The 23,688-nt window shown below is 42.3% G+C and overlaps 1 protein-coding gene across 2 annotated transcripts in view; it reads right to left on the reverse strand.

The window, feature by feature from the left end:
* SEC24D (SEC24 homolog D, COPII coat complex component) overlaps nt 1-23,688 on the reverse strand; it is a 255,374-nt gene that overhangs the window by 178,130 nt on the left and 53,556 nt on the right. For both annotated transcript variants that reach the window (XM_033938041.1, XM_033938046.1), the window contains exons 4-6: nt 22,444-22,568; nt 17,622-17,876; nt 12,001-12,125 (exon numbers count right to left, since the gene is read on the reverse strand). In XM_033938041.1, coding sequence (XP_033793932.1) covers nt 12,001-12,125; nt 17,622-17,876; nt 22,444-22,568 — 505 coding nt within the window. The remainder of the gene's footprint in view (nt 1-12,000; nt 12,126-17,621; nt 17,877-22,443; nt 22,569-23,688) is intronic.

Below are 23,688 nucleotides of genomic sequence, written 5' to 3' on the forward strand. Positions count from 1 at the left end.
AGCCTCCTTGCCTTTTCAGATAGAACATTGCTACTTCGTTGTCTGTTTGGATATGTAGACGCGTGTTGTGAATCCAAGGGCTGAATGCTTGAAGAGCATAATAAATTGCTTGAAGTTCCAAAAGATTTATGTGAAAGTGTAGTTCTGCTTCTGACCACTATCCTTGAGTCTGGAGGTGACTGAGATATGCTCCCCAACCTTTGTTTGAAGCATCTGTTGTAATGGTGAGTAGAGGAAGTGGAGACTGGAATGGACATCCTCCTTGAAGGGATGAGAATGAATCCACCAGGAGAGGGACGCTTTGACTCTGGGTGGTAGAGGAATTAAGGTTGCCAATGATTGAGTTTGCTGAGTCCAATTCAGCTTGAGATGCCATGTTGCATATGCAGCCTTGCATGTGATACCAAAGCAAGAAATGCGGCCATGTGACTTAAGAGGTGCAGAATCCCACGCACTGGAAGAGTGGAAGATTGTTGCATCAGGTTTGCTAGCTGATTAACCAGGGGGAGGAGCTCAGAAGGCAAGGTGTCTGCACATGTTTAGTAAGTTAAAAAAAAAATAAAAAATCTTACTGTACCTAGGGGAGAGCACTGGCATGCAGGCTCAGTCAGAGGACTTCACCAGAAAGTGTGCCTGCATTTCCCCTGCTTGTCTCCAAAGTCAGATCAGGATCGAGTATGCTTTATATCACATTCATATCATATGTTATTTTTCTGGATGCTATGCATCTTAGTGGGAGAGAGGAAGACATCTTAAGGTTAAAATTAAGAGAATACAGTGAGACATTTCTCAAAAGTTCTGGAAAAGTGCTGCGGAAGTGTTTCCCACAAAGATGACCTCAAACATATGTGAAGATTCATCAATTTGTGCTTAGAGAACCGGTCATTTTTATTAAGTTACACATACCTCATTTGCCTCCTCTTTTACAAAACCATAGCACGATTTTTAGTGAAAAATGTGAAAAAGAAGAGTTGCACTTTTAACCCTGAAATATTAATGGAAATGTGAGTGTAAAGAAGTGTTTTTCCCACATGGGGCATGCATAGTTAACCAAACCATGTACATTCTTTTCTTGGCACCAGCAGCTGACAAAGAGCAGATGCTGCTTTTACAGATGTTTGGCACTATGGAAATGAACACTTATTTGCAAGGAGAGGCCTAATCGCCACTGGCAAAACATCAGAAACAATCCACTGAGCTAACATTAGAGCTTTACTGTAATCACCCAAAAGATGATAAAACACTGATATCAAAAAGAACTGGACTTATAAAGTACTTTATGGTCTCCTATTGACAATTTTATTAATGATTCACATGTATAACATATTCTACTTTATAACTATTATCTTTTTACCCGATTGTCCAATTTAAAACATGATGACTTCCTGAATGTTTGGTTGAATGTATTTGTACTTTTTTCAAAATTTAATAAAAAAATTGAACTTAAAAAAAAAAAAAAAGAACTGGACTTGGCTTTTCTCCACTTCTGACTCTCCTTCCTTTTCATTGTACTGACTCACATCATGTTAGTCCTTTTCACAGACAAGAACCTTTCCAAAAAAGCATGAAGCTTATCCTTAACACTTTGCAATATGCATTTAATCATACTCCAAAATATACATATAAAATGAGGACTAAAAACGATTTCTACTAAGTTCACTAGTTAATAAGAGGAAAAAATAGCTAAGGAGGCAAAAAACTTCAAGCCATTCTTTCGATATAATAAGGGGAAATGACCTGCAAAGGAAGTGGTAGGGCCGTTAGATGACCATGGAATAAAGGGAGTGCTAAAGGAAGACAAAGCCATCGCCAACAAACTGAACTTATTTTTTGCGTCTGTGTTTACCAAAGAGGTATACACAACATACTGTAAGCTGACAGACTATATGCAGGAAACGAGGACGGGAAACATAAAAAGGGTTGACGGTCAATCAAGAAAAGGTATGCAGGCAGATTGATAGGCTTAAAAATGATAAATGCCCAAGACCAGATGGCATCCATCCAAGGGTAATCAAGGAACTGAAAGGGGCTATAGCAAACTGCTTCTACTAATAGCAAATCTGTTGATCAAATCGGGCAGGATTCCGGTAGACTGGAAAGTGGGGAATGTTACGCCCATCTTCAAGAAAGGTTAGAGGGGAGATCTGGTAAACTACAGACTGATGAGTCTGATCTTGGTACCGGGAAAGATGGTAGAGGCACTGATAAAGGACCACATCATTGATCATCTTGATGGACACAGTCTGATGAGGACCAGCCAGCACGGCTTCAGCAAAGGAAGATCTTGCTTGACGAACTTGCTGCACTTCTTCGAGGGAGTAAACAGGCTGATAGAGAAGGGTGACATGGTCGACACTGTATATCTGGATTTTCAGAAGGCGTTTGACTAGGTTCTGCATGAACGACTACTTTGAAAAATTGCGAGCCATGAAATCGAGGGTGAAATACTCACATGGATTAAAAACTGGATGGCGGATAGGAAACAGAGAGTGGGGATAAATGGACAATGCTTGGACTGGAAAAGCGTCACAAGTGGAGTACCGCAGGGTTCGGTGCTTGGACCTGTGCTCTTCAACATATTTATAAACTACCTGGAAAATGGTACGACGAGTGAGGTGATTAAATTTGCAGACGATACGAAGTTATTCAGAGTAGTGAAGATGCAGGAGGATTGCAAAGACCTGGAACGTGACATAAACATGCTTGAGAAATGGGCTGCGACATGCCAAATGAGGTTTAATGTGAATAAGTGTAAGGTGAAGCATGTCGGTAACAAAAACCTTATACACGAATACAGGATGTCTGGTGCAGTACTTGGAGAGACCCCCCAGGAAAGAGACTTGGGAGTACTGGTTGACAAGTCAATGAAGTTGTCTGCGTATAGTGCGGCGGTGGCAAAAAGGGCGAACAGAATGCTAGGAATGATTAAGAAGGGGCTCATGAATAGATCGGAGAAGGTTATCATGCTGCTGTACCGGGTCATGGTACGCCCTCATCTGGAATACTACGTTCAGCACTGGTCGCCATACTTGAAGAAGAACACAGTACTACTCGAAAGGGTCCAGAGAAGAGCGACTAAAATGATTAAGCGGCTGGAGGAGTTGCCATACAGTGAGAGGTTAGAGAAAATGGGCCTCTTCTCCCTTGAAAAGAGGAGGCTGAGAGGGGACATGATCGAAACATTCAAAATAATGAAGGGAATAGACTTAGTAGATAGAGGTAGGTTGTTCACCCTCTCCAAGGTAGAGAGAACAAGAGGGCATTCTCTAAAGTTAAAAGGGGATAGATTCCGTTCAAACATAAGGAAGCTCTTCTTCACCCAGAGTGGTGGAAATCTGGAACGCTCTTCTGGAGGCTGTTATAGGGGAAAACACCCTCCAGGGATTCAAGACAAAGTTAGACAAGTTCCTGCTGAACCAGAACGTACCCAAGTAAGGCTAGTCACAGTTAGGGCCCTGGTCTTTGGCCTAAGGGCCGCCGCTTGAGCAGACTGCTGGGCACTATGGACCACTGGTTTAACCCAGCAGCACCAATTCTTATATTCTTAAAATAAGCCATGCTGACCACCAAGGTCCATTTAGCCCAGCATCCTGTGTTTGACTGTGGCTCATCTGGGTCACAAGTACCAAGCATATCTTAAGTAGATCTATTTTTCATGTTCATTTCCAGGGATAAGTGATGGCTTCCCCAAGTCTATCTGTTCAATAATTTTATATGGAATTCTCTAGCAACCTGTCCAAAACTCTTGTGAGCACTATTGTTAGTCGTTTTGGCCACATTTCCCAGCAAAGATTAATGATATACTGCATTCATAAAAATATTTTCTATGATTTGCTTTCAATCTGCTGTTGTTAATTTCAGAATGTCTTCTTGTTTGAAAAGTTTAAAAAAAAACCCCAAAACCGTCCCCTAACAGTCATTATTTGAGGAATGCTTTTCTTTGTAAGGGTAATTGCAGGTCCATGTATACTGTACACTAAACACAGTATAATCATTCCAGTAATTTGCTAGGGATATCTGTCTATTATAATTCAAACCTCTTGCCAACACTGCTTTAAAGAACAGGACAAACTGGCCTCAGAAGCCTCGGGGCAAAGCATTGCTCCGGGGCTATGGAAAGGAACTATAGCTCCCTCCCAAACTTCTATCATTGGCATCAGTGCTCCTTACTTCTCTTGAGCACTGACTGTTCCAGAAATTTTCTTACAATTTCTATTTCATTTGTTTTAAAGCACTGGCATAACAGAGTCGAGAGGATTTCCAACAATTAATTCAGTCTGCACAGAGACAGAAAGAAGTGGAGAGAGCTGACAAGCAGCATATGTCTAAAAGATAAGACAAGCTTGCTTCATTGAATTTTTTTTTGTTATATTTGCTGATATTTGAGTTCTGCAACTGCCAATGCTTTAAAACAAATGAAATAGAAATTGTAAGAAAATTTCTGGAACAGTCAGTGCTCAAGAGAAATAACTATTTGCATTGACTATTTGACTATCTGCATTCACTATTCAGTCAAGGTTCAAGGGCATTAATTCTGCAGCTGGATCTGAGCAGTGCTTTCGATCTGGTAGACCATCACATTCTCTTGGATTGTTTGGAATCCATTGGAGTTGCGGGAAATGTCTTAAGAACATAAGAACATAAGCATTGCCTCTGCCGGGTCAGATCAGGGGTCCATCATGCCCGGCAGTCCGCTCCCGCGGTGGCCCTCCAGGTCCATGACCTGAAAGTTTTCCCTACCTAACCTAAAATGTCCATACCCTATTCGCTCAAAGTCCTGTAAGGTAAATCTGTACCCTGTTATCCCCTTCACTTCCAGGAAGTCATCCAGTCCCTTTTTGAACCCCAGAATTGTACTCTGTCTTATCACCTCTCCGGGAAGCGCGTTCCAGGTGTCCACCACCCGTTGAGTGAAGAAGAACTTCCTTGCATTCGTTATGAATCTGTCTCCTCTCAGTTTTTCTGAATGATCTCTTGTTTTAGTTGTCCCTGCTAGTCTAAAGAATCTGTCCCTCTCCATCTTCTCTATGCCTTTCATGATTTTATAAGTCTCTATCATGTCCCCTCTCAGTCTCCGCTTTTCCAGGGTAAAGAGCCCCAGCCTGTCTAACCGTTCGGCATATGAAAGGTTCTCCATACCCTTTATCATCCTCGTTGCTCTCCTCTGGACCCTCTCGAGTATTGCCATGTCCTTCTTGAGGTATGGCGACCAGTATTGGACGCAGTATTCTAGATGTGGGCGCACCATTGCTCGATACAGTGGCAGGATAACTTCTTTCGTTCTGGTAGTGATACCTTTTTTGATAATGCCCAACATTCTGCTCGCTTTTTTTGAGGCCACTGCACATTGCGCCGCCGGCTTCATTGTGTTATCCACCAATACCCCCAGATCTTTTTCTTGGCTGCCTTCCCCGAGTACCCTCCCTCCCATCGTATAGCTGTACATGGAGTTCCCCTTCCCTATGTGCAAGACCTTACATTTCTCCACATTGAAGCTCATCTGCCATTTTTTTGCCCACTCACTTAGTTTGTTCAGGTCGATCTGCAGTTCTATGCATTCCTCAACAGTTCTGACCCTGCTGGAGAGTTTTGTGTCATCCGCGAATTTGATAACTTCGCACTTCGTCCCCGTTTCTAGATCATTAATAAATATATTGAACAGCAGTGGTCCCAGCACTGACCCTTGCGGAACACCACTTGTGACCCCCTATCCAGTCAGAGTAGTGCCCCTTTACTCCTAAATTGGTTCTGTGGATTCCTGGTTAAAAGATCGTACCAAGTATTCAAGGATGATACTTTGTCCTATCGTTGGGAAAATTCTTGTGGGGTGCTGCAGGGTTCGCCTCTGTCCCCCACTTTGTTTAATATTTATCTTGTTTCCTTGGGAAATTTGCTGCAAAGTTTAAAGCTCAAGTTCTACATTTATGCAGATGACATTACAATTGCCATCCCGTTAACTTGTATATCACCCGAGTTCTTAAATTTTTTAGCGACTATTTTAAGTCAGATTGAACTCTGGATGACTGCTATTAAACTGAAATTAAATGCAAACAGAATGCTACGAATGATAAAGAAGGGGATCACGAACAGATCGGAGAAGGTTATCATGCTGCTGTACTGGGCCATGGTGCGTCCTCACCTGAAGTACTGCGTCCAGCATTGGTCACCGTACATGAAGAAGGATATGGTACTACTCGAAAGGGTCCAGAGAAGAGTGACTAAGATGGTTAAGGGACTGGAGGAGTTGCCGTACAGTGAAAGATTAGAGAAACTGTGCCTTTTCTCCCTCGAACAGAGGAGATTGAAAGGGGACATGATCAAAACATTCAAGGTACTGAAGGGAATAGACTTAGTAGATAAGGACAGGTTGTTTACCCTCTCCAAGGTAGGGAGAATGAGAGGGCACTCTCTAAAGTTGAAAGGGGATAGATTCCGTACGAATGTAAGGAAGTTCTTCTTCACTCAGAGAGTGGTAGAAAACTGGAACGCTCTTCCAGAGTCTGTCATAGGGGAAAACAGCCTCCAGGGATTCAAGACAAAGTTAGACAAGTTCCTGCTGAACCAGAACATACGCAGGTAGGGCTAGTCTCAGTTAGGGCGCTGGTCTTTGACCAAGGGCCGCCGCGTGAGCGGACTGCTGGGCACGATGGACCACTGGTCTGACCCATCAGCAGCAATTCTTATGTTCTTTTTAGCTTTTCCCAATTATAAGATCAAAGAAACATCAATACAGGTGAATGGCTTGGACTATAATATAGAACAATATATAAAATACATTGGAACAACATATTGATTTATTGTTTAAGAAAATCATCTCTGTGCTTTGGAAGCATCATTAAGAAGTATTTTGATGAAACTTCATTTTGTTTATTGGTACAGTCTTCTATTTTAAGCATTCTTGATTGCTGTAACATTATATATTTAGGTGCTTACAAGAAAATTCTTAAAAAACTGAGAATGATTCAGAATTCTGCTGTTCGCCTCATTTTTGGTTTTAAAAAAATGGGAGCATATTACTCCTTTTTATTTGAAACTCCATTGGTTACCGAAAGAGTCTAGAATTTTGTTTAACTGTTCTTGTATTTGTTCTAAATCAGTTTCTGGATTGTCACCAGGTTATCTTGCGGCTCATTTTGCCTTGAGTCACGCTAATAAGATTACACGCAGAGTATACTTGTTTAGTTCTCCTTCCATAAAATCCTGTCGTTCCAAAAAGTTCCTCGAGAGAAGCCTCTCGTGTCAAGCTGCTAAACTGAATTCATGGCTTGGAAAAATCATTCTCGAGGTCTCTTCCTATTTTGTTTTTAGAAAATTGTTAAAGACACAACTTTTTGATAGGTTGGTATTTTAACGCACTGCTATGTTTTTAACAAGTCTTTTTAGATATATCTGATGTATTTTTATCTGTATTACAAGCATCAATTTTGCCAGTTAGGTTAGTTTTTAACTCATTCTTTTAAAACTGTTAATTAGTCTAGATTCAGCTGATATTTTACCAGCATTTTCTTTTTTAATGTATTTTTATCCGCAATATATTGTAAATGCATTCCGCTCATTATTGTTAAGTTTCTATTATTCCAATCTGTTGTATTTCATCCGTATTCTATGTATTTGCCCAGTTTGTTGTGAACCGCCTATAACTTTTTTTTTGGTATGGCGGTATATAAGAATAAATTATTATTATTATAAGGAGCACTGAGGCCAATGATAGAAGTCTGGGAGGGAGCTATAACAGTCTTTTAAGTTCCTTTCCCGAGGCTTCGGAGGCCAGTTTGTCCTGTTCTTTAAAGCAGTGTTGGCAAGAGGTTTGAATTAAAATAGGCAGATATCCCCAGCAAATTACTGGATTGATTATAGTGTGTTTAGTGTGTGATTTTTAGTGTGGTGTTTTTTTGCCATGTATGCCGTATACATAAACAGCTATGTTAGAATTAAAGCAAAGTTGACTTATCGACATACTTACCTGCAAATGTAAACTAAAGAATTGTACTGATCTTTGAATTGAAGAAATATGATCATATCACTCCCTTTTACCAGGAACTTCACTGGCTTCCTTTTGAGGCTCGTGTCAAATTTAAATTTGGTTGTTTTTGGTCTAAAATTCTAGCTGGTCTGGTTCCCATTTATCTAGCAAGCTCATTTTCTATTGCTCAGTTCATGCATTCTCAAAGTTATCATGGCCTCTTCAGTTTTCCATTGGTAAAAGGTTGTCAGCTCAAAAGATACCATCAACGCCTCCTTTCTTTTCAGGCGGCTTCCTAGGCTAGGGATTTAAAGCCTTTGATAATGAATTCAACATCATATCAACACTTTAGGAAGCAATTGAAGACCTAATTTGTGAGGTTTTGATATTCCATTTGTACTGTTTAGCATTAACTTTGTTAACCGCATAGAACTTATTGGTTAAGCAGGATAGAAATTGATTGTTATGTTATGTTACTGATGTGGGATGCAATTCTGCGCGTATCAGTGGAACGGCTGCAGCGGAGAGAAGATTCCTATGATTGAGTAAGTCTTTATAAAAGGTGAAAGAGAGAAAGATGGGAGTGTTGGACCTCATCAGATTGGACAGCCGACCTCCGTGAGACCAGAGCACAAGAACTACAGAAGGAAAAGTAGACAAAAAGGAAGGAGGATGAAGAAAAGCAGAGAATGAAAAAAAAAGTAGAGCAAGAGATCATGGAGATATCTGTGATTGAAGTAGAACAGAAAGATTTGGATAACGTGGCAGAAGAATCAACGGAAGGAGCTCCTGTTGCTCTAAAGAAAGCTAGGAAGAGGCCAGAATATACCTCATTTGAAAAATGAATTATGGTAGCCTCTTTGCAATTTTAAGAGGCTTTACATGATCACTATTATGCTTTATTCATGTTCGATTTGTTGTACTGTATGTGATTCTGTTTGTGTATGTACTAAAGGCGGGATATAAATAAATAAATACAAAATACAAATACAAATATAATAAACTGAGGATATGAGGTCTGACGATGAAGTTTGGGAACTTGCCTCCATGTACTTATGTTGGCAGCACTGTACAAACAACTCAATAAGGTTTCATAACCTTGGTATATCAGTGTCTCACAGCTGTGTTTGTGTCGAAGTGTAGTGGTGTCTTGCTGAGTGTCATTCATTATTGCTGTTGCATGTTTTTGTGCACCTTTGCAAGAATGTCAGAGCTTGAATTAGAGCAACATTAAATTTCTTGTTAAACTTGGCAAGAGTGGAAGTGAATTCAGGGACATGGGGATAATGCCATGAAGAAAGTGGCAGTGTACAAACGGATTAAATGTTTTTCTGAGGGAAGAGAAAGCAGTACTGATGAAGAAAGATCAGGGCAGCCAGTAATGAGCAGAACTGACAAAAACATTGCAAAAATGTGTTGAATTGTGCGTCAAAATCATTGACTGACTGTGAGAAGATATCGATAGAAAAACAGGAAAATCTTGGTACGAGAAAGGTGTGTGCAAAAATAGTCCCAAAGGAGCTTACTGATGAGCAAAAGCAAAGGAGAGTCAAAGTTTGCCAAGACCTTTTGGAGAGGCAAGACGATGTTTTGAGCCATATTATCACAGTTGATGAAACATGGGTATACTAATATGCAGGGAAAATGGTAAAACTAGAAGGAATAATTTGAAGTTGCAGGGAAGATGACTCAGGAGCAATGTTAGAAAATTGTTTTTCACAAAGACGCCTGAAAAGCCCTTCCAAGGGAAGTAGTGGAGAGGAAAACGGTGATGGAATTCAAAAAAGCATGGGATAAACATAGAAGTCCTAACTATCATTTGCTGCATTGGCTGCCGGTGGAGGTGCGAGTACTATTCAAATTTTCTTGTATCTGTTTTAAGTTGATTTGGGGATTGGCCCCAACTTATCTTTTATCTCATTTCGTGTTGTATAGTCCTATAAGGAAAACTAGGATTTTACATTTATTTGCTTATCCAAAAATTATTGGTTGCAGATACAAGCCTTTTTTGAATAAGACTCTCGCATTTCAAGCAGTTAAACAGCAATTTTGGCTGGGCAAATACATTCCAGTTGGCCCAGGCGCCTCAGGCCTCACCTGTGGGTGGGGTTTGAGGCGCCTGGGCCAATCAGGCCCTAAGGCCCACCATTTGACGGATGGCGGGCCTGCTGGACGGACAGGCTTGGGACCTGTCCTTCTGTCCAACTTTTTTTCAGGGGAGGAGGGGTGTCGGTGGGGGGAGGGCCAATTGGGGGTTCATGTAGGGCGATCGTGGGAGGAGGTGCACCGAGGGCAGGAGGGCCTGGGATCCCTCCTGCCTGATCCGATTGGGGGAGAGGAGTGGATCACTGCAGGAGAGATGGCTCATCTCTCCTGCCACGATAATGATCACCCGCCCCCCCCCCCCTCCTGAACTGCGGCACTTCGGGGTGAGGATCGCCAGCAGGGAAGATGCATTGCCGCGATGCTCACCCTGAAGTGCCACGGTTCGAGCGGTGGGCGATCACCATCGCGGCAGGCGAGATGAGTCTTCTCTCCTGCCGCGATAGTTGCAGTAGGCGGTAGGCAGGTTGCTGGGGCCGCTGAGCTGCTGTGATCAGCTCAGCGGCCCCTTTTTCGGTACTTATACCTGTTTTGACTTATACCTGCCTAAACCTTTGGTTATACCTGCTGTACGCCTATGTCTATGTCGGCCCACCAACTGCCCACCTCCTGCCCTTTCCCCTCTTCTAAAAACGCCTCCTTTCGCTCTATGCATTTAGAGGCAGAGGAAAGGCCTAAGCTGGTTTTAGAAACGTCTAAAACCAGCTTTGGTTATGGGCACTTGGACGATCAGGCTTTTTGATCATCCAAGTACCCATTTAGGCCACTTTTTAGATGTTTTTTTGTTTTGATTACTAGCGTATGGAATCCGGAAGGGATGTAGCAGAAAAAGGGTTTATTTTTCTATTGTTTGTATGGAAAGAAAAGCTTAGTACAATTAGGCCTTTATATTACTAAAAAAATAACTTGTCTAAAAAAGGAAAAATATTAATAAAGAAAAAAGTAAATAAAAGAAGAAGAAATGTAATTTTTTTCTCTTGAAATGTTTCAATACAGCCACTTCATCCCCAGTTGCCTGCCCAGATAAGATCACAAGACTCTTTGATGATCTTTTGGAAAACACTGAAGACCCATCTCTTCAATTGAACAGTGTTAATGGACTAGCTCCCCTTCCTTTTTCCTCCTTCTCCTGTTCCCTGCTTCCCTTCCTCTGATGCCTTGCTCCACTACCGCTCCTTCTCTCTTCCCTCCCTTCCCTCATCCCCCTTCTCTTCTCTCTCTACGTCAAGTTTCAAGTTTATTCGGTTTTTGATGAATCGCCTATTATAAATTCTAGGCGATGTACATAATACAATTTTAATATAAGAAACTTACAAAATAGTTCAAAAATACAAGATATAAACGATACATACATGAATTAAGGAAAAGGGGGAAAAGTTACAATAATGGGGTGTTGTTAAAAAAAAGGAAAGAACAATAGGGAAGGTATTGTAAAAAAACCAGAGCACAATATAAAAAAGAATTCAGAAATTGTGTTAAAAATCATAGGCATCATTAAATAAATAAGTCTTTAAAAGAGATTTGAATTTAACAGAATCAGGTTCGGAACGGATATACTGTGGTAACATATTCCACCACTGAGGGCCCATAACTGTAAAAACGTCCCCTCACCTGCCTCTTCTTCGAATGCCTATAATTTTTTTGTCCTGTAAGTTTACTCTGAATGTCAATTGTAACCCGTTCTGAGCTCCTGGGAGAATGGAAGAGAAATCTAAATAATTAAATAAGTACCTAGGTAACGAATCTGTACAATTTCTCCCATCACAGTCTCTCCCATAACAACTGATCCCTTAAACTGTTAGCCACTAATCTCTAATCATTGTAAACCGCATAGAACTTCACGGTCATGTGGTATATAAACTGCTATTATTATTATTATATCAGTAAGGCATATCAGAAGAAAATATTTATGTCAATTGTAATCCATCACTTACAGGACTTGGAATGGAGTCAGGATCCAGTTTCTTCTGAGGTGGACCAGTCAGGTGAGACACACTTCCAGGAGGGGCCCCAGGATAGGAGAGCTGAGATCCAGCCAACTGAGGACCATAGCTATTTGCTGAAATATCACATTAGCACAAGGAAAACATATACAAGTTATTAGTTACAATCATCTAGATAACACAAAATAATTGTTCTTCTCTGCAAATCTGTCTTCTGGTCACCGAACATATCACTCTATCCCCCTCTTTTACAAATGCTTAGCATGGGTTTTAGTGCTGGCAGCAGTGGTAACTGGGCTGATGCAGTTACCACCACTGCTGGTGCTAAAACCTATGCTATGCATTCGTTTATTAAAATTAGATATACTGCCAAATCTTAACATAGTTTACATCAATACAATTACAAAATAAATAAATAAAAGGGAACGCCATAGAGGATAGGATAGCATACAGAGAATACTCAAACATCATATACAAATATTAATTACATTGTGCATTTAAGGAATGCCCACTGAATTCTCAATAGATATGATCTACTGGCAAAGAGTCTCCCAAATGCCGACTGTAAGAAGTAAGTTTTTAACAGTGTCTTAAAAGCCTTGATATTTGTTTCAGACCTAATATGCCTTGGGAGACTATTCCAAAGGTTAGGTGTTAAATCAAAGAAAGCTTTATTATGAGTGTATTCCCATCTTGTTCTATTTACGGCTGAAAGTACCAATCGATCTTAACATACGCGCTAGAGAACAAGGAATTGTCAATGAGCTTAAATAGTCAGGAACCATAGTATAAAATGCTATATGAGTAAGCACTAGAATCTTAAATTGAGTTCTAATAAGCAATTGGTAGCCAATAGTAATGTTTAAAGAGAGGGGTTTCGTCAGTCTTAAGGCGGAAGTCATTATGCCATTGTATAGATCCATGGTGAGGCCCCACCTGGAGTACTGTGTGCAATTCTGGAGGCCGCATTATCGTAAGGATGTGCTGAGACTGGAGTCGGTGCAAAGAATGGCCACCCGGATGGTCTTGGGACTCAAGGATCTACCATACGAAAAACGGCTTGACAAATTACAGCTATACTCGCTCGAGGAGCGCAGAGAGAGGGGGGACATGATCGAGACGTTCAAGTATCTTACGGGCCGCATCGAGGCGGAGGAAGATATCTTCTTTTTCAAGGGTCCCACAACAACAAGAGGGCATCCGTTGAAAATCAGGGGCGGGAAACTACGAGGTGACACCAGGAAATTCTTTTTCACTGAAAGAGTGGTTGATCGCTGGAATAGTCTTCCACTACAGGTGATTGAGGCCAGCAGCGTGCCTGATTTTAAGGCCAAATGGGATCGGCACATGGGATCTATTCACAGGGCAAAGGTAGGGGAGGGACATTAAGGTGGGCAGACTAGATGGGCCGTGGGCCCTTATCTGCCGTCTATTTCTATGTTTCTATGATCGTATTTACTTTTATGGCCTGTTGACTTTCCATCCTGTCTTTCACAAATCTGAACTCCCCTACATCCACCCTAATTTCTATTTCAGCCCCTTTCTCACATACCCTGAGCTCAGCAGAGGCCATTTTCCTCCTTGCTGCCTGACCCTTCTTTAATACCTCTCTTCATTCTTTCCCCTACATCTTTGCCTTTGCTGTCTCCCTCCTATAGTAGTCACTTATCTGTACAACAGACCAGACCCCTTGTACCTCTGCATTTTCTGAGAGATATTCCATTAACCTGTGGCTTCCAGAAAACCTTTAACAACTCCAATCAGGGAAAGAGTAATGAATAAATCCAAATATTGTCATTAATTACTCTATTTTTTTGTGAATTGAAAGAGAACTTTAATGGAGAAAATTTTACTTCAAAAGGAATAGCAGTGGATTGTTCAATTGAAAACTATGGAACCAGATTACAGGATCAGAGGGAACATTGATTCCCTAGAGGTAGGTCTTGTCAGTCAAATCTGATCAATTTCTTTGACTGGGTGACCAGAGAATTGGATAGAGGGAGTTTGCTAGATGTGGTGTATTTAGATTTTAGCACAGCCTTTGACAGTGCTCCACACATACTTCTAATAAATAAACTGAGCGCCCTCGGAATGGAACCCAAAGTGACAGGTTGGGTGAGGAACTGGTTGAGTGGAAGACGACTGAGGGTATATCATTCTGAGGAAACAGATGTTACCAGTGGTGTGCTTTAAGGTTCTGTTCTTGGGCCTGTTCTTTTTAACATTTTTATAAATGATATTGCAGCACTTTGTGGATGATACCAAAGTCTGCAATAGAGTAGACACCAAGGATGATGTGAATAACATGAAGAAAGACCTGGCAAAGCTTGACGAAAGGTCTGAAATTTGGCAGCTAAAATTTAATGCTAAGAAATGCAAGGTTATATATTTGGGCTGCAAAAACTGGAAGGAACGGTACAATTTAGGGGGATTATGAACTTATATGAACAACAGAAGAGGGTACTTGGGTGTGATTGTACGTGACGATCTAAAGGTGGACAAACTGGTTGAAAAGGTGATTTTGAAAGCTAGAAAGTTGCTAGGGTGCATAGGAAGAGGCATGACTAGCCCAGTAGCCCATCCTCATGTTGGCCAATCTAGGTCACTAGTACCTGGCAAAACCCAGAGTAGTAACATTCCATGCTACCGATCCAGGGCAAACAGTGGTTTCCCAATGTCTATCTCAATAACAGACTATGAACTTTCCCTCCAGGAAATTGTCCAACCTTTCTTAAAACCAGCTACACTATCCGCTATTACCACAACTTCTAGTAATGCATTCCAGAGCTTAACTATTCTCTGAGTGAAAAAATATTTCCTCCTATTGGTTTTAAAAGTATTTCCATGTACCGGTAACTTCATTGAGTGTTCCCTAATCTTTGAAATTTTTGACGGATTGAAAAATCGATCCACTTGTACCTGTTCTACTCCACTCAGGATTTTGTAGACTTCAATCATACAAGTATTTCCCCCTCAGCCGTCTCTTTTCCAAGCCGAAAAGGCCTAACTTTTTTAGTCTTTCCTCATACAAGAGGAGTTCCTCCCCTTTATCATCTTGGTCGCTCATTTAGAATATTATGTACAATTCTGGAGACTCCACCTTCAAAAAGATATAAAAAGGATGGAGTCGGTACAGAATAAGGCTACTAAAATGGTGCATGGTCCTCATCATAAGGTGTTTGGGGATGGACTTAAAGATCTCAATCTGTATACTTTGGAGGAAAGGCAGGAGAGGGGAGAAATGATAGAGACGTTTAAATACCTATGTAATGTAAATGCGCATGAGTTGAGTCTCTTTAATTTGAAAGGAAACTGCAATGAGAGGGCATAAGATGAAGTTAAGAGGTGATAGGCTCCGGAGTAATCTGAGGAAATACTTTTTTACAGAAAGGATGGTAGATGCACGGAACAGTCTCCCGGAAGAATATATTTGCATATATCCTCTATAATAAAACCTTAAGCGTACATGCGCACTTAGGAGGCCGTGATCCCTGCCGCCGTGATGTGTACCTCCATGCCAAATTCCATTTGTGGCGCGTTGGGCGGCTTGTGGCGCGTGCAACGGCTTGGGGCACCTTGCGGTACGTGCGCCGGCTTGGGGCGCATGCAGTGGATTGAGCGGCGGTTTGTCTCAGCAACGGCAGGAGGGTGTCGTGCGGGTGCTGCAAGGTGTCCCATGCTGGTAAGAAGTGGAGGGGGAGAGGGAAAGGGGGCTGCTTTGGGGGAGGAGTATGCTGGGGGGCATATAGCATTCATGCTTTGCTCTGGGAGGGGGGGAACAGAAGGGGGCCATGGAGAGACAGGCAGGCATGGCACAACAGAGAAATACAGGCAGGTAGTGAGCCAGGGAGAGAGACAGACAGAAAAAAAGACAGACAGAGAGGGAACAGACAGACAGACAGACAGACAGACAGCCAACGTCCTAGGAGAGAGAGACAAAGAAAAAAACCCAGACAGACAGCGGTCTACACATCTATTTTAGCGGCCGTTAATCTAACAGGCTTAAACACTAGTATATATATATAATTGCATGCTTTGTATCTGATTACTCTATATTCCGCACTAACTAGTAGAAATGTGCACGAAAGTAATATAAACACACATTATTGCCATTTAAGGCAAATATCATGTTATAACCATAATGCATCTTAATAACTACCCCCTCTCCCATTAATTCAGTTATGTAGTAATGTCCCCTGCTGGTAGCAACTGTGGTGACAGTTCAAGTTATGGCATGTCAAATCCTAGATATGGTTTATAATATACTACATTAAATGAAATTTATCAGTGTTCCTGCAGTTGAAATGTAGAAAAAGGCCTTAAAGAAATGGGCTATCATTTCTCATAGCCTTATGAAGGGACCTGGGTTCAATTTCTGTCTCGTCCTCCCTTCCCTAAGTTGATTTAGGGTGTTGCAGAGGCAGCAGTGACAGCTTTTTTGGAGGCCATCAACAAGGGTGACACCTGGTGACTGGATTTAGAATCCATGATACAGTAGAATCTCAGTTAACCGGCTTTCAATTAACCGGAAAACAAATCTCCAGTGAAAAAAATAAGTCACTTGAAGTGCCAGCAGCAGCAGTCCTGAGCCACAAATCCCGCTTTCTCCCTCCCTCCCTCCCTCTAGCCCCCAAGCAACTGAGACAGAACCCCCTCCCTCCACCCCAAAGCACCATCCTGGAAGGGGGTCCTGAGCCGCAAATCCCTCTTCCCTCCCTCAAGCCCCGAAGTAGCAGAAACAGGCGGTGGTCCTGAGCCATGAACCCCCTCGCTCGCATGCTCTCTCCCTCCCTTCCTTTCCTGAAGCACAGCTGGTCAGCAAGAGGTGGCTTCAAAATAGGCTGTTGGCGGCCAGCCCTGGCAGGGCCTTTCCTCTGATGCATTGATGCATCAGAGGAAAGGCCCTGCCGGGGCTGGCCGCAAGCAGCCTGTTTTGAGGCTGCCTCCTGATGACTGGTTGCGCTTTGAGTAAGGAAGGGAGGGAGGGAGGGCACAAGGGAGTTTGTGGCTCAGGACCACCGCCTGCTTCTGTCACTTTGGGGTTTGAGGGAGGGAGGAGAGCTTTGTGGCTCAGGATCGCTGATGTGCTGGTGCTTCAGGGTGGGAGGGAGGGGGGATAGAGATCTGTGTTCTAACACAGCACTCAATCAACTGGGAAAACGGTTATCCAGTATCCACCAATCCCCAAGGTGCTGGATAAGTGAGATTCTACTGTATATGTTCCACTTGAAGCCCAGACACACAGCTCCCAGTTTCAGAACTGTTCCTATGATAGGAGAAAAAAGCCCCAGGCAGCTGTGAATGAATGCTCATGGCACCAGGATTCCAGCAAAGATTTCGACTAAGCTGGAAGAAAAAGAAGAAAGGAGGAACTACTGGGCCAAAAAATGTTACCTATTAAGGTGCTGTAGGGTACTATAACATGCACTCACAACACCATATCATGAACTTTAGAGCAGATACTGGATTAAATTGAGAGAAATAGTGACAGCAAGGCAGACTTCCATCAGTAACAAACAAAAAATGCCATTGCCACCCAGTTTTATTCATAGGTAGTCATGTCCTCTGGCTATTTCTCCCTTTTAAAGAAGACAATTGGCACCCTTGCCTACCTGACTGTGGATGATAATTGGGACCTGCAGGTTGTTCAGGCAACTGCTGTTGGAAGTTAAGATTTGGAATATTAGATGTAGGGATTCCATCTTGTAGGGTCCCTAATGGTCCATTTAGAGCACCTGTTGCTGCTGGAGGTATCTGAGACACAGCCGTTGCAGGAGGAGGTAGCATGTGCTGGGTTGGAAGGACTTGATGAGATGTCAAAAGTGGTGGTCCAGGAGGCAGGTGAGAATTTGGTGCAACACCAGAGCCTATGCAAAACAACCCCCATTAATGAAATACATTAAAGATTTAGAAGGCTCCCATGCTCAAACATTCACAAGACATTCTTTAAGAACATAAAAGTTGCCACACTAGGACAGACCGAAGGTCCATCAAGCCCAGTATCCTGCTTCCAACAGTGGCCAACCCATGTTCCAAGCACCTGGCAGAAACCCAAAGAGTAGCAACATTCCAGAGCTGAGATTGTGATGTCTCATTCCACCAATGCCTAAGAGCCAACCTCATCAGAGATGTCACAATGGCTTGATTGTCCTAGACTTGGTTCACATAAGAACTTAAGAGCTGCCATACTGGGACAGACCAAAGGACCATCAAGCCCAGTATCCTGTTTCCAACAGTGGCCAACCCAGGTCCCAAGTACCTAGCTAGATCCCAAGTAGTAAAACAGATTTTATGCTGCTTATCCTAGGAATAAGCAGTGGATTTCCTCAAGTCATCTCAATAATGGCCTATGGACTTCTCTTTTAGGAAATTATACAAACCTTTTTAAACCCTGCTAAGTTAACTGATTTCACCACATTCTCTGGCAACGAATTCCATAGTTTAATTACACGTTGAGTGAAGAAAAATTTTCTCCGATTTGTTTTATATCTACTACTTAGTAAATATGAATCACTTGTTTCCTCTTTCCAAAAATAATGGGACTAGGAGGTATGTGATGAAGCTACTAAGTAGATTTCAAACAAACTGGAGAAAAAATTTCTTCCCACAATGCGTAATTAAACTCTGGAATTTGTTGCTGGAAAATGTGGTGAAATCAGTTAGCTTATCAGAGTTTAAAAAAAGGTTTGGAGAAGTCCATAAGCCATTAATGAGATGGCTTGAGGAAATCCATTGCTTATTCCTAGGATAAGCAGCATAAAATCTGTTTTACTACTTAGGATCTAGCTAGGTACTTGGGACCTGAATTGGCCACTGTTCAAAACAGGATACTGGCCTTGATGGATCTTCGGTCTGTCCCAATATGGCAACTCTTATGTCCTTATTTTTTTCATTGCGGTATATAAATTTTTAAATAAATGCCCACTAGTCCTAGTATTTTGGGAAAGAATAAACAAGCGATTCGCGTCTACCTTTTCCACTTCACTCAGTATTTTATAGATCTCTATCATATCTATATATGTAGGATGATTTACTATGGTATAAATGTGTCTGTATTTAAAACCATCTCAGAAAACCCTAACTCTGTATTGTAACACCTTTACAGAAGCTCATGTAAACCACTCTGAATTGACTCCCCAGTCATTAGTTGCAGCACAGAAGCTTTCAATAAACCTCACCTGAGCAGTCTCTTCTCCAGGCTGAAGAGCCCTAGCCACTTTAGCCTTTCCTCATAGGGAAGTCATGCTATCCCCTTTATCATTTTTATCACCCTTCTCTGCACCTTTTCTAACTCCACTATATATTTTTTTGAAACGTGGCAACCATTAGGAAATGAGATCCACAGTGAATGTTGCAGTAATTCCAAATAAAGAAATTCTGCATTATCTTTAGTAAAATGGATTTAAAGACTCAATTTTTAAAGTAATTTTTCCTTGGATTTAATTCTTCTTTTCTTACTTTCAGCAATTTTCTGTAACAAAACTCTTTGAACTGAATATACAACATTTAACCAGTGGCATACCAAGGGGTGGGAGCGGTCCGCCCCGGGTGCAGACTATGAAGGGGTGCTCCCAGGGTCAGCGTCATGGTCCAGGAATTTCACTGCTCTGCTGGCGTTGGGCTTTCCTCTTTGACAGGTCCTGCCTTCACAGAAGCAGGAAGTAGGTGAGACTGGCATAGAGGAAAGCCTGACACCAGCAGAGCAGCAAGTTAAGGCTGCCGACAGAGAGAACTCACATACCTTCGGGCCTGTCTTCTACAGCAGCAGCAGCGGTGGTGGTGGCCAGTTGTTGGAGGCAGAACTCTGAACAGGTTTCTTGTGGCCTGGCTGCTGGGGCCTTCCCTCTGCCATGTCACTGTCACTGATGATGCAGCAGAGAGAAGCCCTAGCAGAGCAGAACACAAACAGCCCGTTTGATGCTGCTTCAAACGATCTGCCACCACCACCGCTCCCTTTGGAGGCCCAAAAGAATGTCAAATCTCATGGTGGGGGTGTCAGTCGGGTCTGGAGGTGCTGCACAGGGGGATGGGAGGGATGGAAAACTGCTACACAGGGGGATTGGAGGGAGGGATGGAAAGCTGATGTACATAGGGGGAGAGAGGTGAGAGGAATAATTTTTGGACATGGGCTGGCGAAGAGGAAGGGAGATTCAACAAAGAGGTAGAAAGGGGTGAGAGGGAGAAACCTTGTTTATGGTGGAGGGAAGGGAGACATGCATGGAGAAGAGAGAAGGAGAAATGTTGATCATAGGGTAAAAAACAGGGAGAGATGGTGCATGGGGAGAGAGAAAGATATATTGCACATGATAATGGTGAAGAGGAAGGGAGGGGAATAGAGAGGTGTGACCCAGACCACGAGAGAGAGAGAGAGAGAGAGAGAGATGGTAGATGGTGGGAAAGAAACAGAAATGTTGGATATGGCAGTGGAAGGGAAGATACAGAGATGGAAGATGAATGGTGAGCACAGAGAAAGAAAAAATATGTCAAATGGGCAGGAGACCCTGACGAGCGAGTTAACAGAACCAGGGATCAATTTGATTTGAATAATAAAATGACCAGACAACAAAAAGTAGAATAAATAATTTCATTTTCTATTTTGTGATTACAATATGTCAGATTTGAAATGTGTATCCTGGCAGAGCTGGTGTTAGACAGTGAGCGTGAGCTAGGACCTAACAAGGAGAGAAAAAGTCTTTTTTGTTTTGTTTACACCACAGCAGCAGCGTGCAGTTGGAGAGGGCAAAGGAGAGTGGGTAAAGAGGCTATGAAAATAAAGTTTCAAGTTTGTATTAAAATTTGATAAAATGCTTATATAAGAAATTGCTAAGCGATTAACAATAAAAAACCCATATCTTGAACTCCAAAGAGGGTAACAGGACAGTATAGAGAAAGTTTAGAGGGACTTAGTATAACAAAGAGGAGGACATATTACATTTTTGAGAATAGCCAGGTTTTCAGATGTTTTCGGAAAAGTTGGAGGGCGCCCAGATTCCGAAGTGGGGTAGAAAGGTTATTCCAGAGCTCTATGATTCTGAAGGAGAGGGATGACCCTAGTTTTCCTGGACGGGATATTGAATTTTTGGGTGGGTCTGGTGATGTTAGGATTCGAGTGTCCTAGGTGTTGCATGCGGGATTAGAAGTCTGCTCAAGAAAGATGGTGATTTTGACTGTTGAATTTTAAAGGCTAAAAGGGCTATTATAGGTAATTCTGAAAGAGAATGGGAGCCAGTGAGCATTTTTAAGAAGTGGAGCGACTTGGTCAAATTTCCTTGAGTTTGTAATAATTTTTATTGCCGTATTTTGTGCTATTTGTAAGTGCCTAATTTCTTTTTATGGTACACCTTTGTATTAGAGAGCTGCACGGGAACGGGCATGACGGGAATCCCACAGGTTCCACCCTCAGGTCACGGGGATCTCGTGGGGACGCCCCCTTGTGGTCTCAGGGATCCTGCGGGGTTGGAGCCAGCTTGAGCCAAGAGGCTCGTCTTTTCCTGCTTGCTGACGCCGGAGGGAAGGCTTCACGTCAGACACATGCAGGCGAACAAGCCGGAGCTCTAGTCCTTTTCAGTCCTCCCCTCCCCATCCAGTGAGTGCTGCAAAGAGGTTGAGTGCGCCCCCCTCCCCCATTCCCTCCCTCCTCTGGCCACTGTTCTCTGACTCTCTCGCTCTGGCGGTCGCAGTGATCGCACTGGAGCGGAGCCTTCCCTCTGCTCCACTCTGCCAGAAACAAGAAGTGGCGTCACCAGAAGGCAGAAGAAGAGCTCTGGAGGAGTTTGGGGGGATCTCGCCGCGTGCGCCGAACGGAGGTAATGAGGGTAGGGGGATGGAAAGGAAAGAAGGACGGAGCGGACCCGGTGGAAGGAAAGAAAGATAAGAGTACCAGGAAAGGGGGAAGGATGCTGGCTGGGGGGAGGGGGCTGTAGAGTGCAGGGAGAGATGCATGGGAGGCAAACGTGGTAACGGAGACTGCTAGAAAACTCAGAAAAGACCTCAGTAAGCCGTTTTGATAATCTGCCACGAAAATACATGCACACTAATTTGGCTGGAACCGGTTTAGCAAGCAAGTTAAAGGCAAATTTTAATTTTGAGAATCTACCCCAGAAAGAGAAAAAGCCCTTTTTATTTGTTTGTTTACACCACAACACTATCATGGGGTTGAAGAGGTTGTAACTCTGTAATGTCATATTGTAACACCGTGACCTGTTCTGAGCTTTCTGGAGAGGACGGGCTATAAAAATAAATTAAAAAAATGACTAAAAATATTTTTTTATATTGGGAGGGGGGGGGTGTTAAAAAATAATTGGCCCCGGGTGTCACACCCCCTAGGTACGCCACTGCATTTACCTATTGTTGCAATCTAAGTAGAGAAAACAGACAGATGAAACCTCATTTTTATGGTCCTGAGCTTGGAGAAATGAAGAAAGAGATATGTACCACAGGCATTGAGCTGCATATTGCTGAGCTGATTTGTCACGTGTTGGATGGATGAAGGAGGTGCAGAGCTGGAATGCAGTGATGGAGGGCCATACGTTGAATAAGGCACTGCTGCACCTTGAAAGCTGTGGAAAGAAATCCTTCTTTGTGATAGGTCTTAAACACGTTATGATATTTCATTGATTAGAAATTATTGTCCTATTCTTAGTTATTTGTCCAACAAAGTATTTCAGGTTACTCTAGTGCAGGGGTCTCCAAACTTTTCGCCGCAAGGGTCACATTGGGTACTTCAGCACTTTTCAGCAGGCCATAGTAACAAAAAGAAAAGATAAATAGCTCTAGATATATGAGTTTTATTGAAAGCAGAAAATTTTATAAACTAATTACAGAGTATGTGAGATTTAATTATTATATATTAATGCTGACAAATACTACCAGCAAATTCTCATATTGTCATCACAAATTATAAATTTATGCAATTGCAAATTGAGTATTACACTGTACCACTGCAAGTATTCTTATGGACAATTAACCGTAATGACTAGTAATGAACTTCCATATTCGATTTAAAGATTAGTCACAGCGCCAGAGCTACCTACAATGCCGCGAATTGACACTTAATCGAAGCCGACCAAGTACAAAGAAATATTGCGAAGTATACAATTATGATTCAGTATTAAAGTTGTGAATAATATTAACATAATATGGAATATCAGTATACAGTATTTTGAAGACAATTTTAATTAATGCATTTGATATCTATCAGCATCCCGTGGTGCGGGCCGGATCTGGCCCGTGGGCCATACTTTGGAAACTCCTGCTCTAGTGGAAGCACCTGCATCTGAGAATAACATGATTGTAATGTCATGAATGTGCCGTCAAACCCTGTCTTTCCAGAGATATTTGAGCATCAGTCTGTAAAAGGAGTTGCAACCTTTTACATTTTAGCTAGCAACACTGAAGACATTATATGGTAGCAGTTGTAATAACAACTAGATGGTGAGTAGTAAAGAGATTTTTTTTCAGCAGAATCAAGCCTTATAAACTCTATATTTTTTTATTAGCAATTATACATTTTTCCAACAAATAACAGAAAAAGGATAAAGCAAAGCAGAAATGACTAAACACTAATAATCTCACTCCCTAAGTAACCATCACTTTCTAGTCCACACATAGGCGTGGGAACGGGGGAGGCCACAGGGGCCGGGGCCTCTCCAAAGATTGGTGGTCTCTCGATTGGTGCCC

The sequence above is a fragment of the Geotrypetes seraphini genome, chromosome 1 (genome assembly GCF_902459505.1).
Source record: "Geotrypetes seraphini chromosome 1, aGeoSer1.1, whole genome shotgun sequence".
Classification (NCBI taxonomy): domain Eukaryota; kingdom Metazoa; phylum Chordata; class Amphibia; order Gymnophiona; family Dermophiidae; genus Geotrypetes; species Geotrypetes seraphini.